Source organism: Dendrobates tinctorius, unplaced genomic scaffold (genome assembly GCF_039654945.1).
Source record: "Dendrobates tinctorius isolate UK_male_01 unplaced genomic scaffold, ASM3965494v1 ptg000043l, whole genome shotgun sequence".
Taxonomy (NCBI): domain Eukaryota; kingdom Metazoa; phylum Chordata; class Amphibia; order Anura; family Dendrobatidae; genus Dendrobates; species Dendrobates tinctorius.
Window position 1 is genome coordinate 9,249,058 of NW_027361711.1, and position 18,128 is coordinate 9,267,185.

Here is an 18,128-nt window from a genome sequence, read left to right on the forward strand (position 1 = left end):
CGAATGCATCCAAATCAGGCTTACTGCTCAGAACAAGGAGATGGCATGAGTTCCCACTGTCTTCCTGATTGAGAAATACCCAGGGGATATCCCAATTTCCCTGAGTTTCCATAATTCTCCAATTTTTTTTTTATTTTAATGCATTGAACTACCTTTGTTGGATTCAGAGGCATTCCTGGAAAGGTGCAGTCTGATCCGTAAGTACTGCTCTCAACATGAGCGCGCTCTCAGAGGAGGCAGTAGAAAAGTATTTAGACTCCAATCCAACTTTTGCCAAAGATTACTATGACAGTAAATTTAGATCTGGAGTCATATTTGAACTTCTGAGCTCTGACAACACTAATGTGGACTTCGAGACCTATCATGACTTGAGCAGTGTGGAGGAAAGTGAAATAGTCTTTGACTTAATTAGAGGATTCCAGGAGAACCTCAATGTTGAAAGATGTGTTTTCAATGTACTCAAGAGGATATCCTTTATTATTCAAGCAGACCGTATGAGTTTGTTTATGTACCGCATGAGGAATGGTACTGCGGAATTGGCCACCCGACTCTTTAATGTCAATAAGGATGCTGTCATGGAAGAGTGTTTGGTACAGCCAGACTCTGAAATTGTTTTTCCTCTGGATACTGGAGTATTGGGATTTGTGGCACAGTCTAAGAAATTAGTTAATGTTTCAGATGTTTTAGAGGTGAGTAAAACAAGAAAAATACTTTAACAAAGCTATGTTACCTTATTGTATGACCCTGTAAAATATGTAGAAAGTATGCTTACTATTGTTTTCTTCATAAGTGAGCCTGCATACGAAAGGCATGAATAATTCAGTGCACAGGTCATGTACAATTCACATGGCTATTTAATCCAGGACTAAATCCTTCCTTTGAAATGGGGTTGCACCTTTACAAGATAAGCTGTCATTCAGTAATATCATGTAATGTGAAGAATCAGAAGCTTTGCTTACAGATAGCAAGCACTTATATTTTTCCTGCTTAGTAAAATAGCCAGATATCTCCTGACCCAATTAGATCTGTCACAAGGAGAACATTTCACAATACTAAAGTGTAGGAAACACCCTAACTAAGCATTTACTCTTAGAACTCGAAGGGGATTCTCCTGAATGCTTTTTTTGTCTGAGAAGATAATCCAATTAAGATGATATAGGTAGAAGACATGTCAAGGAGAGAAATATATTTTGCATGTATTGGTATTCATTGTTATTGGTTGTATGTTTATTACTACACCAATTCCAATATTTTCATAAACTCACTTACTTATAAAATGTAATTATGTACATCATATAGGCAAATACTCAATTTGAAAATAGTAGTGAGCTTCCCCGTTACTGGTAGCACAAAGGCTCTGGAAAAGTTAAATGGCTTCACGCTCCACAAAAGATAGCAAATTCTTTGCTCCCAATTCCAAATGCCCCTCTCCCGTCTGAGCCCCAGTGTGCCTAAACCACATTTAAAGCCCACATGTTTGGCATTTCTGAAGTGATGAGAGCTCGCCTAATTTATAGGTGCGTGTCTCCAGAGGCATGAGCTGAGCACAATGTACTGGTCACTACAACATACTGGTCACTACTACGGCAGTTTTCAATTTTCACTCAGCAACATCCACATCTTCTTGTTTCTGGAAAATACCCGTGGAGTCAAAATTAACACTACATCTGTAGATAAATTCCAAAAGGATTATAATTTCCAAAATGAGGTCACTTGAGGGGGGATTCTGCTTTTCTAACACTTAGAGGCTCTATATATGGAATCTGCAAACTATTCTAGGAAAATCTGTGCTTCAGGAGGTAAATAGCGCTCTGTCCCTCCCGAGTCTCTCCGTATGGCTAAGCAGCACTGTACATCCACATATGGGGTATTTTTACATTCAGCAGAAATTGTGGGACAAATTGTGGTGCGATTTTTAATCATTTCACAGTAGGAAAATGTAAAATCTGCGGCGAACACACAATCTTGGTGGTAAAAATGTAAATGACTTTTTTCTTCACTGCCCAGTGGTATAAAATTCTGTGGCACACCTGTGGTGTCAATATAATCACTGCACCCTAGATGAATTCATTGAGAGGTGTAGTTTGTACCATGGTGTCTCTTATGGGGGTTCTGCTGTTCTGGTACCTTAGAGGCTCTGCCAATGTGACATGGCACCCTCAAATCAGCCCAGTGAAATGTTAACTACAATGTGGCGTTTATTCCCTTCTGACCTTTGCACTGTGCTTCAAAAGTAGTTTTCAACCACATATGGGGTATCGGTGAACTCAGGAGAAATTGCACAACTAATTTTGGTGTTCATTTTCTTCTGTTACCCTTGTGAAAATACAAAATTTTGAGCTAAAAAATATTTTTGTGGGAAAATTAGATTTTTTTATTTTCATGGCTTAATGTTATAAACTTCTATGAAGCACCTGTAGGTTAAAGGTGCTCAATACACATATAGATAAGTTCCTTAAGGGGTCTAGTTTCCAAAATGGTGTCACTTGTCGGGTGGTTTACAATGTTTAGTCAAATCAGGGGCTCTCCAGTTATGACATTGCATCCGCTAATTATGCCAACAAATTTTACATTCAAAAAGTGAAATGGCATTCCTTCCCTTTCAAGCCCTGCCGTGCACCAAAACAATTGTTTTCCTCTACATATTGGGTATCTGCACACTCAGGAGAAATTACACAGCAAATTACATGGAGCAATTTCTCCTGTTATCCTTATAAAGATCCAAAATTTAGAGCTAAAAAAGATTTATCTGGGAAAAATGTGATTTTTTTTTTTTCATTTTCACAGCTCTACATTAAAAACTTCTGTGAAGTATCTGGGGGTTCAAGCTCAATGCACATCTAGATAATTTCCATAAGGGGTCTAGTTTTCAAAATGGGGTCACTTTTGGGGAATTTCCACTGTTTAGTCACATCAGGGGCTCTCCAAACATGACATGGCGTCCTCTAATTATGCCAGCAAATTTTACGTTCAAAAAGTGAAATGGCGCTCCTTCCCTTCCGAGCCCTACTGTATGCCCATACAGTGGTTTTCCCCCACATATGGGGTATTGACATGCTTAGGAGAGATTGCACAACATGTTGTATGGTCCATTTTCTCCTGTTACCCTTGCATAAGTAAAAAAAATAGGTCTAAAGAAAAATTTTGTGAAAGAAAAGTGAATGTTTATTTTTTCCTCCCACATTCCATTAATTCATCTGAAGCACCTGAAGGGTTAATAAACTACTTGAATGTGGTTTTGAGTAAGGGCCCCGTCACACATAGCGATCTCGCTAGCGAGATCGCTGCTGAGTCACAAGTTTTGTGACACAACAGCGATCTCACCAGCGAGATTGCTGTGTGTGACAGCGATCAGCGACCGGCCCCCGCTGCCGGTATCGCTGATCGCTGCAGGAAACCGCTGGACATTTCTTTTGTCGCTGGTCTCCCGCTGGCAAGCACGCATCGCTGCATGTGACAGGCGGAAGACTAGCGATCTGCTGGTAACTAACGTACACATCGGGTATCCAAGGAACGTGCGTCCCTTGGATACCCGATGTGTATCTTAGTTACCAGCGCGCTGATGCAGGTAGCTGGTAACTAACGTACACATCTGGTATCTAAGGGATGCACGTCCCTTGGATACCCGATGTGTACGTTAGTTACCAGCGCGCTGATGCAGGGAGCAGGTAACTAACGCACACATCGGGTATCTAGGGACGCACGTCCCTTGGATACCCGATGTATACGTTAGTTACCAGCTCCCTGCATCAGCGCGCTGATAACTAACGAACACAGCGACGACGCGCGCTCGGCGTCGCTGTGCTGAACGCTGGTGAAACTGTCTGTGTGACAGCTCACCAGCGATCACATAGCGACTCACCAGCGATCCTGACACGTTGATATCGTTGTCGGAATCGCTGGTGAGTCGCTATGTGTGACTCCAGCTTAACTTGTGCAGTTTTTAGAATAGTGTCACTTTGGGGGATTTTCTGTCATATATGCCCCTCAAAGTCACTTCAAATGTGAGGTGGTCCCTAAAAAATGGTTTTACAAACTTTGTTGTAAAAATGAGAAATCACTGGTAAACTTTTAATTTCTGATTTTTTCACAAATAAATGCAAGTCATGCCAAAGAAATTTTACCACTATCATGAAGTACAATATGTCACAAGAAAACAGTCTTAAGGCCCTGTCACACTAAGCAATATCGCTAGCAATATCGCTATAACGTCTCTGGTTTTTAGCGATATCGCTGTGTCTGATACTTACCTCCGAACGCTCCCCCCGCTGGTTATCGCTGATCGCGCGAGAACGTCCTGGACCGTTTCTCATCATCAGCTTCCTGCTGGGCTTCCTGTGGCGCCGACGAGCGATGCGTGGACGCGGGCGGGAGGACGCGGGCGGGCGGGAGGACGTCAGGATCGCCGCGTCTGACAGGTAAGTAGCGACCCCCGACCGCTGCTATGTCGCTGGTGAGATCTGCCTGTGTGGCAGCTCACTAGCGACCACTTAGCGATGCACCAGCGATCCTGACCAGGTCATATCGCTGGTCGGGATCGCTGGTGCATCGCTAAGTGTGACAGTACCTTTAGAATCAGTGGGATCCATTGAAGTGTTCCAGAGTTATTACCTGACAGTGGTAGACTTGTAAGAATTGGCCTGGTCAGTAAGGTTTTGGGGTGAAGAGGTTAAGGACTGTACTAGTTAGCAGAGTAGTGGAGTCCTTCAATGAATGCAATGGAGCATTGTCTTGCAAAGAAATAGTGTTTTTTTTTCCTTTAAAGATGCAGACTTTTCCAGTACCACTGCTTAAAATCAGTTTTACAGGAAGTGTACAGTGTTATCTAAAAACATGCAGCAGGTTTGGGAGTTGATTTTGAGCCCACCTTCAACCCAAAAAAAGTCCAAGTAGCTCATCTTTAAAAATACCAGTTCATAGCAGTATCTCCACTTTGCTGGTGTATGAGATGAAGTAGAGGTATGTGCCCGCTACTGATCCAGCCCATCCATCTGGTCCATCTAGAATCACTCTCATCTCATCAGTCTATAAACCTATGAAAAATTTTATCTTCAGATATTTTTAGGCCCAGTCTTGTCATTTCAACTAAGTTGTCTTGTTCAGTAGTGATCAGATTTTAGCCCCCTTACCTTGCCCATGTCTCTAAGCACTGGACATCTTGTACTTCTGTGCTCTCCAGGATGTTGTAGTTCTGGAATAGGACAGCACTGGAGGATAATAGGTTCCTGGTCCCGTCATGTTTGATTTTTCTAAAATGATAAATCTTTGGCAGTTAATGTGTGGCTTTTTGTGACCCTGTTGACTATTTGCGCAAAACTTTTCAAGGTTCTGTGCTCATGCCACAATATCTTAGCAATTTGAAGAGTGCTGCATCCCTCTGTAAGGGTCCCATCACATTTAGTGATGCACCAGCGATCCCGACCACGATACAACCCAGTCAGGATCGCTGGTGCATCACTAAATGGTCGCTAGTGAGCTGCCAAACAGGCAGATCTCACCAGCGACGTAGTAGCGGTCGGCGGTCGTCACTTACCTGTCAGACGCGGCGCTGAAAATGTGGCGCCCCCAGGAGTATGGCCGCCACAGTGACTTTGCCTTCCTCCAGGGAGGGTGATGTCATGCTTGGAAGCAGTGAAGGGTCTCTCTCGCAGTTAACCTATACATGCAACACAGTTCCACTCCAGGCCAGCAGGGGGGACTCTGAACCGGAATTGAGGGGAGGAGTGCCCTCTGAGGGCCAAGAGGAAGGAGTGGTCAGTTAGTGTGAGGAGGTCCACCTGTGCAGACGTGTGGAGAGAGACTGGAGGTTGAGCTGAGGAAAGAGCGCTCGCTCCCAGTGAGAGCGGATGAACTGGAGTCTGGTCTCCACGGGTGTATGGATACTGACGGTCCTGCACCAGACGCCAGAGGAGTAGGAGGCTGTAAATGCCCTACCCCCATCTAAGACTCGGAGGCACAACAGCACGGAGTGAGCCAAGAGAGGAATACGGCTACAGCTGTCTGCCATACGAGGAGTGCTAGTAGAAGAGAATTAGGAGGAACTTCAGTGTAACTCAGTACTAGGAGTACTTCATTCAAATAAGCGCTAGAAAGGAGACTGCACAGCCCTTCTGCTGAGAGAGAATCCTGAGCTGCTTCCAGGCTAGCCTGCTCCGGTACCATCTGTAATCAGGACCCTGGACTGCATTTATCAAGTAAAGGTACAGAAACTGCACCCCGCTGTGTCCTTGTATGCTTCCTACCCTTCCGGCACTGTTACATCCCCGTGCCAACCACATCTATACTGCCCTGGGACTACAGCTTTACCTGTGGGGAGCTTTTACATCTTTGCTGCACCATACCATCAGTCCCAGTGGATCTGCATGCAGCGTCGGCTTAACATCTCACTTGCCGAACACCACAGGTGGCGTCACAAACTATTCCATTCACTACATTCTACCATTCAATTTCCCCCATCAATTGGGCGCCCAGTGCCATAGACCGGGTCACCGCTGCTGTGACACATCCCGCCGACACCGGCTCGGTACCGAGTACACCACAGCCCTGGGAGGGCGACCCAAAGATGTCCTCCCACCCGCATCCATGCGTTGCTCGTTGGCGCCAGCAGGAAGCCCAGCAGGAAGCGGCCAACGAGAAATGGCCCAGGACGTTCTCGCACGATCAGCGATAGCCAGCGGGGGAGCCGGCCGGAGGTAAGTATCACATTTAGCGATATTGCTAGCAATATCGCTGCTGCGTCACAAAATCGGTGACGCTTTAGTGATATTGCTAGCGATATCGCTATGTGTGAAGCCCCCTTAAGACTTTATACTGTTAAATCAGTTTTTTTTTGGCCCATTATGCCTGAGGAATACACGCTGTTTAATAATTATGCACACCTTGATAAAGTGTATTGATATCCTTAGGCCTCACCCTCCCTCATTACACAAGGACTCATCACCTGATAAGCTTCAAACCAATAACCATTCAAGTTTATGCAGCTTGAAGTTGGAAAGTATACATAACAATGATAATATGATTAAAAAATATTCACTTGCCTAATAATTGTGCGCAGTATGCAGTACATTTATGCATAAGGACTTACAGGTTTTGTTCTTTCTGATGGCGTTATTCCCTTTTACCCAGACCAGATCCAGACCAACATGATGACTTTTCTCATCCTTGACTCATCTGCAGAGTTTGCAACATAAACATGTTTTTCTTCTCACATTTCCAGCACTATCACCATCTACTTTACCCTGAGTACCCCTCTAATGTAATAATGTCCCTTAACTGCACACCTGCATCTTTGTACTCATAGTGGATATGTGATTTCATAAAATCCCATCCAGTATGCTGTAACATCTGGATGCTGCGGATTGGACACTGCGGCTGTGCGCAGCGTCCAATCCACAGCAAATACGCCACGTGGAAACATACCCTAACCGTATTGGCATGTTGAGCAGTCACCCCCTCTGTCCACCCAGTAACCTATGCTAATGCTTAGATGTCAAGCAAATATGTGACAATTACTAAAAGTATACGCATTTGTCATCTCATTATACTTCCACATAGAGACGGATTTAGATTTTCCGGCACTCGAGGGATGAATTCATTTTGGCATCCATCCTATACACAGCAGCAGTTTCAGTACTAGTCATGAGACTGCGCATACGCTATTTGCACAGTAACAGTCACAACATACCCACCAGCTTCTCTTAATAAGTTTTCAGTTTTCAGTGAAATACTACACCCCATGCTTCAGTGCGAGAAATAGAAAGAGAAACTAGACGACATGTGACAGTAACTATGAAAATCGCATATGAATGTTCATGTGATGACCGCTGAAGCTGTCCAGAAAAGCCAAATCTTGACAGTGAGAATATTACACGCTTTTAAAATTGTGCATGCTACAGTGCTTAATTTTATAATTAAAGAGGTTGTCCAAGTATGTTATGAATATCTGCAGTCACTATGTGACTGCAGACTTTTGAATCCTCACATCGTGCACTGCACACTGTGCGTCTCGAGCTAGCAGCAAGAGCAGGCAGTCCTGTGAATGCCAGTAAGCAATTTGCATATTTTAGACCACAGTCTAATTAGACGTGTGCGGCCTCACTCAGTATAAGTGAATCGCTGCATGTCTAGACAGGACGTGATCTCATTTATGTAAATTGCAAACTTACAGTTACATGACCTTCTGCTCTGGCCTCTGGCACTGGAGAATCCTAACAGCATTCAGTGTACACGCTGTGAGGAATCAGAAGTCTGTAGTCAAATAGAGTGACTGCAAACTTTCATTCCAAACCTGGACAACCCCTTTAATGCGCCTAACATAAGCACGACGTAGTAACCCTTAACTTTTTTAGATGGCACAATACTTTATTATAGCCATGTTTCACTTTATCTGACAAGGTTTGGATTGTAACATGTATGCCGGAACAGAACCATTAACAGCACAAGAATACATTACCAGAATACCAACAGTGCAGAATTACGGCATCACAGCCACTAGCAGTACAGGAAAACAGCATCACAACACCAATTAATATAAAATTACATCACCAGAACCACCAAATGTACAAAAAATACATCGCCAAATCACCCATCAGTCCAAAAATACATTTTTATTATTATTATTTATTATAGCACCATTTATTCCACGGTGCTTTACATGTGAAAAGGGGTATACATAATAAAAAACAAGTACAATACAAGTACAATAATCGTAAACAAGTCATGACTGGTACAGGAGGAGAGATGACTCTGCCCGTGAGGGCTCACAATCTACAAGGGATAGGATATAATAGATAAATGTGGATATTATCTGCGCTGCTGTGATAAACGAATCCAGGTATAGTTACTGTATATACACTCTGGTGGTTTATTCAACGCGTTTCAAAGTCTATGCGGATAATATCCACATTTATCTATTATATCCTGTCCGAGAGGTTGTCTTACCGACCTGTGGATCTGCAGCAGCTGATTTCTACATGCTTTCAAACTGGGCTATCAGGTGAGTAGCTCCCTGTCATTAATTGGAAATAATCCGTGAGATAAGACCCTATTTGCGCTTTTTTTTTGTACTAATCTACAAGGGATGGGTGAGGATACAGTATGCGAGGGTAGAGCTGGTCGTGCAGTGGTTTGGTGGATCAGTGGTTACTACAGGTTGTAGGCTTGTCAGAAGAGGTGATTCTTCAGGTTCCTTTTGAAGGTTTCCACGGTAGGCGAGAGTCTGATATGTTGGGATAGAGAGTTTCAGAGTAGGGGGGATGCGCGGGAGAAAGCTTGTATGCGATTGTGGGAAGAGGAGATAAGAGGGGAGCAGAGAAAGAGATCTTGTGAGGATCGGAGGTTGCATGCCGGTAAGTGCCAGGAGAAAAGGTCACAGATGTATGGAGGAGACAGGTTGTCGATGGCTTTGCATGCCATGGTAAGTGTTTTGAACTGGAGTCTGGGTAATAGGGAGCCAGTGAAGGGATTGACAGAGAGGAGAGGCTGGGGAATAGCGGGGGGAACAGGTGGATTAGTCGGGCAGCAGAACTTAGGATAGATTGAAGGGTTGTGAGAGTGTTAGAGGGGAGGCGACAAAGTAGGAGGTTGCAGTAGTCAAGGCGGGAGATGATGAGGACATGCACTAGAGTTTTTGCAGATTCTAGGTTGAGGAATGTACAAATCTGGGAAATAATTTTGAGTTGAAGTCGGCAGGAAGTGGAAAGGGCTTGGATATGTGGTTTGAAGGAGGGATTAGAGTCAAGGATTACCCCAAGGCAGCAAGCTTGTGGGACTGGGGAGAGTGAACAGTCATTTACTTTAATGGATAGGTCTGTTGTGGGAGTTGATAAATTCTGTTTTGTCCATGTTAAGTTTTAGAAATTAGTGGAGAAGAAGGATGAAATAGCAGGCAGACATTCTGGAATTTTTGTTAGTAGGGAGGTGATATCTGGTCCAGAGAGGTAGATCCGTGTGTCATCAGCATAAAGGTGATACCGCAAGCCGTGAGATTCTATGAGCTGTCCCAGGCCGAAGGTGTAAATGGAGAAGAGCAGAGGCTCTAGGGCTGAACCTTGCAGGACTCCAACAGATAGGGGGCGAGTTGAGGAGGTGGTGTGTGAATGGGAGACACTGAATGTCCGGTCTGTTAGGTATGACACAATCCAAGATAGGGCCAAGTCAGTGATGCCAAGAGATGAGAGAGTCTGTAGTAATAAGGAGTGGTCCACTGTGTCAATAGCAGAGGACAGGTCCAGGAGGAGGAGGACACAGTAGTGTTGCTTGGCTTTGGGAATCAATAGGTCATTGGCAACTTTTGTTAGGGCAGTTTCAGTGGAGCAGGAAGAGAGGTGGGAGGACAGTTCGAAATGAACATGTTGTGCATACATCACCATAACCATCATCAGGACATTAATACATCAAAATATCCATGATCAGTACATGAATACATCATCAGAACCACCATAAGTACATGAAAACATCACAAGAGCTATAATTATTACAGAAAGATATCACCAGAACCACCATCCGTACAGGGCTACATTGCCTGAACCACTATCAGTACAAGAATGCATAATCAGAAGCACCATCAGTTCAGAAAAACATCACCAGAACCACCATCAGTACATGAATATGTCACCAGAACAATCATCAGTACAGAAACTGAACTTAGTACAGAGATCAATTGTATCACATGAACCTACAACTCCCGGTATTTCCTTAACAATGATAAGGAGTCCAGGCCGGCGTCACCATTAAGCGCTCCTTGGCAAGTTGCGGTCTGGTCCCTCCAACAGATGCTGGTACTGTATTTTAATTGTGTACAAGTTATGGCCTGGCAACCCATTAAATGTAGACACTCCCACACTGCATACTGTGTCTACTGATCTCACATCACCAGCATGCATCGCTGCTTCCTCACAGGAAACTGGAGAGTAGCTTGAGAGAAGAGGTTTGCAGGGTACTGGGGAATAAGGCCAAGGACAGGGTGGAAACCTGAATCTTGTGTCAGCAGAGGCTGAGAAGCAGAGTTTGATGATTTATTGTACCATTGTGAACTCTCATGCAGCTCAGGTCGTGATGTCAGTGAGAGTCATCGGCTCCAGCGTCACCCAATCTGCAGGAAAGTTCATTGCAATAAACCTTAGATACCAGTATACATAGTCATCCTCCACTTTTCCACTAACTGATACTGAGCCTGACAGTGTGCGAGAGGTAAACGATCAGTGATGGTGGATCTGAGTGTGTGTGTGGGAAAAGGAAACATTATTATTACTGTAATGTGCATTATTTCTATTTCATAGGGCAAAGGTGGGCATAGTAAATGGAGACATAATTATTGCATGGAGTTTAATTGAGGACAATATTTTGTGGGGGCACAGATAGGGGCATAAATATTGTATTGGTCTGCAAAGAGGGACATAATTATCATATGGGGCACAAAGCAGGTCATTTGCAAGGGGACATGACATCTTCATGGGGGAAAAACAAGACACTATTCCTGTGTGGAGGTCTCACAGAGTCTTTATAATAGGAGATGAGCGAATATTTCAATATTCGGTTTGGCTCACGATCACCGAATTTGCAATATTCGCCGATTTAATAGCTGAATATAGCCGAACATACACAACACAAAAGCCGGTGTGTCCCACGCTGTATGACAGCGTGGGAAACACCAGCGTAACGCTTCTGATTGGCGGGGAAATCATCCCCACCGGTCAGACAGCCATGGTTCCCACACTGTCAAAAGACAGCGTGCTCAGCTGTGATCAGAGATATAAAGTTTACCTCCGGTCACTGGTGTAAGCTGATGAGACTACTGCTCCCCTCATCCGACACCTGCTGCCGCTAATAACAGTGAGAGCAGGAGCGACTGATGGGAGTATTCATCAGCCTGCTCCTGCGCTGTAAATAAAGAATTAAAAAAAAAGCCTTTGTGCGTGCCCCTGTATTTTTGATAACCAGCCAGGCAAATCTTACAGCTGGGGGCTGCAACCCTTAGTTGTCAGCTTCAGCAATGCTGGTTATCAAGAACAGATGGGTCCCCACGCCATATTTTTTTTTATTATTTAAATGAATAATTTTTTAAAAAGTCATGAGGTCCCCCATTTTTGACAACCAGCCATGCTAAAGCTCACAGTTGAGGGCTGGTATTCTTAGGCTGGTAAGTGGCCATGGATATTGGCCCCCCAGCCTAAAAATAGCAGCCCGCAGCCACCCAGAGAAGGCACATTTATTAGATGCACCAATTCTGGTGCTTTGCCCGGCTCTTCCCACTTGCCCTGTAGCGGTGGCAAGTGAGGTTCATATTTGTGGGGTTGATGTCACCTTTGTTTTGGCAGGTGACATCAAGCCCACAGATTACTAATAGAGAGGAGTCTATAAGACACCTATCCATTTCTAACCCTATAGTTAAATAGTAAACAAAGACACAGCCAGAATAAAGTCCTAAACAAAGTTTTCCATTTTATTTAAAAATAACAGTTATACTCACCTAACGCCTAATTCCACCAAAGCCCTTGTTCTCTTGTAATAAAAGTAAAATAAAAAAACAACAATATCCTTCACCTGTCGGTCATTCTGCCCCATGTCGTAATCCATGTCTGGGGGATTAATAGTTTTCAACCTGGACAGTGCCTGCGTTCCCAGCAGGGATGAACTGCCATGACCTCAGCACTGTGGGAAAAAGTCAGTGATGAGGTCACTACAGTTCAAGCTTAGTGACTTCACAGCATATCACCGTGAGAATTTGTCATCAATTCTGGTACTTAGCCTCGCTCTTCCCACTTGCTCTGTAGCGGTGGCAAGTGGGGTTCATATTTGTGGGGTTGAAATTACCTTTGAATTGTCAGCTGACATCAAGCTTCTATAAGACACCTCCATTACTAACCTCATAGTCACATTATATGAAAACACAGACACCCAAAAAAAGTAATTGCGCGCAAAGTAAGGATTGACAAGTCTGCAGTTATTTAGAATGACTGCAGACTTGTAGTTTAGAATGGTATTTTTGGAAACGTTTTTTCTTTTCTTTTTTTATCATCTCTGTTGTGAGGATGTTATCTTGTAAAGTTTAGATGGAGAAGTTAATTTTTTCCCTGCATGATGTTTTTCCAATCTTAGGCCTCTTTCACACATCAGTTTTTTGCCTTCAGGCGCGATCCGGCTTTTTTTTGTAAAACCGGATCCGGCAAAATGCAATGCCGGATCCAGTTTTTCCCCATTGACTTGCATTAGCGCCGGATCGTGCCGGATGGCATTGCGTTTCATCCGTTTTTTGCCGGATCCGGCAACTTGTCTCATTCCCGCGTCTGGAAAAAACGGCTACTGTAACGTTTTTTGTCTCCGGCGAAAAAGCCGGAAGCGCCGGATCCGGCGCTTCCAGCTTTTTGCTACAATGAAAGTCTATGGGCGCCGGAATGCGCCGGATCCAGAAAAAGACGAATCCAGCCACCGGATCCGGTTTTTTTAAGTCTGCGCATGCTCAGATCCAATTGGCCAGCCCCCAGGAACAGATATAACCTGCTAGACGGATCCAGCAAAAAAACGGATCCGTTTCTACAGTTCTCCAAAATTTATGCCGGATCCGTTTTTTCTAAAAATAGCCGGATCCTGCCTGACGGCAAAAAACTGATGTGTGAAAGTAGCCTTAAGCATTAGGTGCCATGAAGAGGGGGAAGAAATAACATGCCCTAAGAGATGATCAGACCCGGCTTTCTCTGTATGAGACATGTAATTATACACAGTCCTGCGCTCCTCATTGATCTTTCTACTGGTATCAATTGTGATTACAAGTAGAGATGAGCGGATTTGTTTGGATTCGGTTCTGAATACGATTGGAATCGAATATTGTTTTTGCAATATTTGTCAAACACAAACGAACGTCATTAGAGTCAATGGGAATAAAAATTACTGAATATGTTCAGAACCGATCATAAGACTTACATTCGGCACAAATAGTGTTCGAATAAGGAACGAATATATCAAAATCAGATTCGGGGCCAAAATCCGAACAAATTTGCTCATCTCTAATAACAAGCAGGGAGTGGAGTAGAGCAGAGCAGTGTATATCAATGTCACTGCAGTTCATGTCAGTGGTGAGCTCTGCTCTACTCCCCTCCCCCAATACTGAGACTGCCCTGAGAACTTCAGATGCAGGTGTCTAATTTACTTCCTTCCCCTTTGTGATCACAGCAGATACCAGCAGTGAGATCAGCAAGGAGAGCAAAGCTGTGTCATTACATGTCTGAAAAAGCAAAAGAGATACAGTATCTAAACATTGCAAGCTAATATCTCCGCAATATAAATGAGAAATGAAGTACTTCACCAAGATCCGATTCTGTATTTCCCAGCACAGGGAACGTGGACTATGCTGCCCTGTATGTTGAGTAGGTGTCTCGCCTGTAAATACAATTAGAATACAGTGGCCCTTGGTGTTTGAGTCGTTCCCCACACAGATACAGCAAAACTAATGCCGATGGATACAGCAGACAGTTCATAGTGACATAGTAACATAGTTAGGAAGGCCGAAAAAAGACAATTGTCCATCCAGTTCAGCCTATATTCCGTCAGAATGAATCCCCAGTTCTTTGTCCTTCACACCAGTCTGGATGAAGGGACGTGGTGGAGTCAGAGGCTCCTGATTCATTATGAAGTGCATGTCTCTTAATGAGTCAGGAGTGTATGAAAAGTAATGTCTTAAAACTCTGCTCCTCAATGCTTATTTCATGATTTCTAGAAGTTTTGAACATAACATTATAGGTTTTGTATGTCTTTTTGCTACTTTCATCTGACTACTCTGATAGCATAGCCCACTTCTCTGAGTAATTATTATATGTTCTTGCTCACCAGTAGATTTTCAGAGTGATCTACTTTACTGCTATATTCTATATATATATATATCTGCACTTGACTGTGTTAGGTACTAGTCTTGTATCCTATACTTTACATATATACACACGTGGTCAAAATTGTTGGTACCCCTCGTGTAATGACAGAAAAACCCACAATGGTGACAGAAATAACTTGAATCTGACAAAAGTAATAATAAATCAAAAATCTATGAAAATGAACAAATGAAAGTCAACATTGCTTTTCAACCATGCTTCCACAGAATTAAAAAAAAATAAAACTCATGAAATAGGTCTGGACAGAAATGATGGTGCACCTGAAAATAATGTGACAAAAGGGACATGTTAAATCGTGGTGTGTCCACTAATTAGCATCGCAGGTGTCTACAATCTTGGAATCAGTGATTGGTCCTGTATAGAGGGCTACAGATACTCACTGTGCTGTTTGGTGATATGGTGTATATCACACTCAACATGGACCAGAGGAAGCAAGGAAAGAGTTGTCTCAGGAGATTAGAAAGAAAATGATAGACAAACATGTTAAAGGTAAAAGTTATAATACCATCTCCAAGCAGCTTGATGTTCCTGTGACTACAGTTGCACATATTATTCAGAAATTTAAGCTCCATGGAACTGCAGCCAACCTCCCAGGAAGAAAATTAACAAATCAAAGAAACGGATAATACGAATGGTACCAAAAGAGCCCCAAAAAACTTCTAAACAGATTAAGGCCTCTTTCACACATCCGGTGTCAGGGGTCCGGCGGCATGCGGCGAAAAGCCGGTCCGCCGGATCCGGCCTGCAGCGGTGACACCGGATGTAGATGCGGCGCCTTATGCGGCGTGGAGGACATTTAAAGGAGCCGCAGCACCGGGGGACAGGAGAGCCGGTATGGAGAGGAGCCGCAGCACCGGGGGACAGGAGAGCCGGTATGGAGAGGAGCTGCAGCACCGAGGGACGGGAGAGCCGGTATGGAGAGGAGCTGCAGCACCGGGGGACGGGAGAGCCGGTATGGAGAGGAGCTGCAGCACCGGGGGACGGGAGAGCCGGTATGGAGAGGAGCCGCAGCACCGGGGGACAGGAGAGCCGGTATGGAGAGGAGCCGCAGCACCGGGGGACAGGAGAGCCGGTATTGAGAGGAGCCGCAGCACGGGATAGAGAGGGAGAGAGAGATTCGCCGGGCACTTGTGGGGTTAAATATCACAGTGCCCGGGCATGCGCTGTTCAAAAAGCCGGTCCGGCGCTGCACAAAAACGTTGCAGGCAATGTTTTTTACAGACGCCGGACGGCGCATGTTTGCCGTATCCGGCACAAACCGGAGGCGCCGCATGTCCATCCGGCACGATGCGGCGATCATTAAATTCTATGTGAAAAAACCGGATCCAATTCCGGATCCGGTTTTCACTATTGTCGCCGCATCGTGCCGGATTTACAAAAACGGATGTGTGAAAGTAGCCTTAGTGTGAACTTCAAGCTCAAGGACCATCAGTGTCATATCTCACCATCCGTTGTTGTATGAGCCAAATTGGACTTCATGGGGCATGACCAAGGAGGACATCATTGTTGAAAAAAAATCATAAAAAAGCCAGAGTGGAATTTGCCAAACTACATGTTGACAAGCCACAAAGCTTCTGGGAGAATGTCCTATGGACAGATGAGACAAAAATGGAACTTTTTTGCAAATCACATCAGCTCTATGTTCACAGACTAAAAAATGAAGCATATCAAGAAAAGAACACTGTCCCTACTGTGAAACATGGAGGAGGTTCTGTTATGTTCTGGGGCTGCTTTGCTGCCTCTGGCACAGGGTGTCTAGAATCTGTGCAGAGTACAATAAAATCTTAAGACTATCAAGGGATTCTAGAGAGAAATGTGCTGCCACATGTCAGAAAGCTTGGTCTCAGTCGCAGGTCATGGGTCTTGCAACAGGATAATGACCCACAACACACAGTTAAAAACACCCAAGAATGGCTAAGAAGAAAACATTGGACTATTCTGAAGTGGCCTTCTATGAGCCCTGACCAAATCTTACTGTGTATCTTTGGAAAGAGCTGAAACATGCCGTCTGGAAAAGGCAACCTTCAAACACGAGAAAACAGGACCAGTGTGCTCTTTAGGAGTGGGCCAAAACACCTGTCGAGAGATGCAGAAGTCTCATTGACAGTTAGAGGAATCGTTTGATTGCAGTGATTGCCTCAAAAGGTTTTGCAACAAAATATTAGGTTAGGGGTACCATCATTTCTGTCCAGGCCTATTTCATGAGTTTTATTTTTTTTTTTTAATTCTGTGGAAGCATGGATGAAAAACAATGTCTGACTTTCATTTGTTAATTTTCATAGATTTTTTTTATTTATTATTACTTTTGTCAGATTCAAGTTATTTCTGTGACCATTGTGGGTTTTCCTGTCATTAAACGAGGGGTACCAACAATTTTGACCACATGTGTAAATATGTACTTCTTTGTATTATAACATAAAAAAGTTTGTAGATACAACTCACTCATCCAATATATGGATGTTGTTCATCCTGGTTTCCTGGGCAATTCTCTCCACTAGGCACGGATAAAGCTTGTGAGTAGTGATGTGGAATTCCAGGTAATCCTCACATGTATTCAGGCTGTCTACAAGTCGCAAATCATGCAGCTGCCTCGACAAACACTAAATCTCCGAGCAGGCCAAAATACTCAGAAATCACCCGAGCATGCTCGGGTAAACCCAAGCAACGAGTATACTCCCTCATCACTACTTGTGAGGTATCAAGCAGCATTTTTCAAAGTTGTGAAATAGGTTTTTCAATCCAGAAAAGCGAATCAAATGTAAAATTACTTTATTATGACTTCCTGAAAAAGTAACATGGGTATAAAAATTATATCTCACAGAGATATAAATTTCAGTAGATATATTTTTTATGCCCATGCTGCTAGTTTATGGAAGTTATAATAAAGTATTTTTGGTTTTAATTTGCTTTGCTGGACTGAAAATCTATTTTTTGACACATTTTTTGTATACACTGATACTCTGAAACTGGCTTACAAGGGTAAGGCTAGTTTCACACTAGCGTTCTGGCCCGCAGCGCATGGCGCCGCTAAGCCCCGCCCCTGCCACGCCCCCTCCGGTCATCTCCACCTAGTATCGCACATCGCTGCATGCGATCTGCACACCCTATCTTTAGCATAGAGTGCGCAGATCGTGCGCTAGTAGGATTTTGCGTGTGCTGCGCCCTTTTGATGGTGCGCCGATGTGCGCCGAACGCACCATGTTGCATTTTGGTGCGCTCGGCGCACCGTCAAAAGGACGCAGCGCA

At 44.0% G+C, this 18,128-nt stretch overlaps 1 protein-coding gene across 2 annotated transcripts in view; it reads left to right on the forward strand.

Moving 5' to 3' along the window:
- Positions 1 to 215: 215 nt before the first annotated feature.
- The window catches only part of PDE6A (phosphodiesterase 6A), a 268,275-nt gene continuing 250,362 nt past the window's right edge, over positions 216 to 18,128 (forward strand). For both annotated transcript variants that reach the window (XM_073575291.1, XM_073575292.1), the window contains exon 1: positions 216 to 689. In XM_073575291.1, the coding sequence (XP_073431392.1) occupies positions 216 to 689 (474 nt within the window). The remainder of the gene's footprint in view (positions 690 to 18,128) is intronic.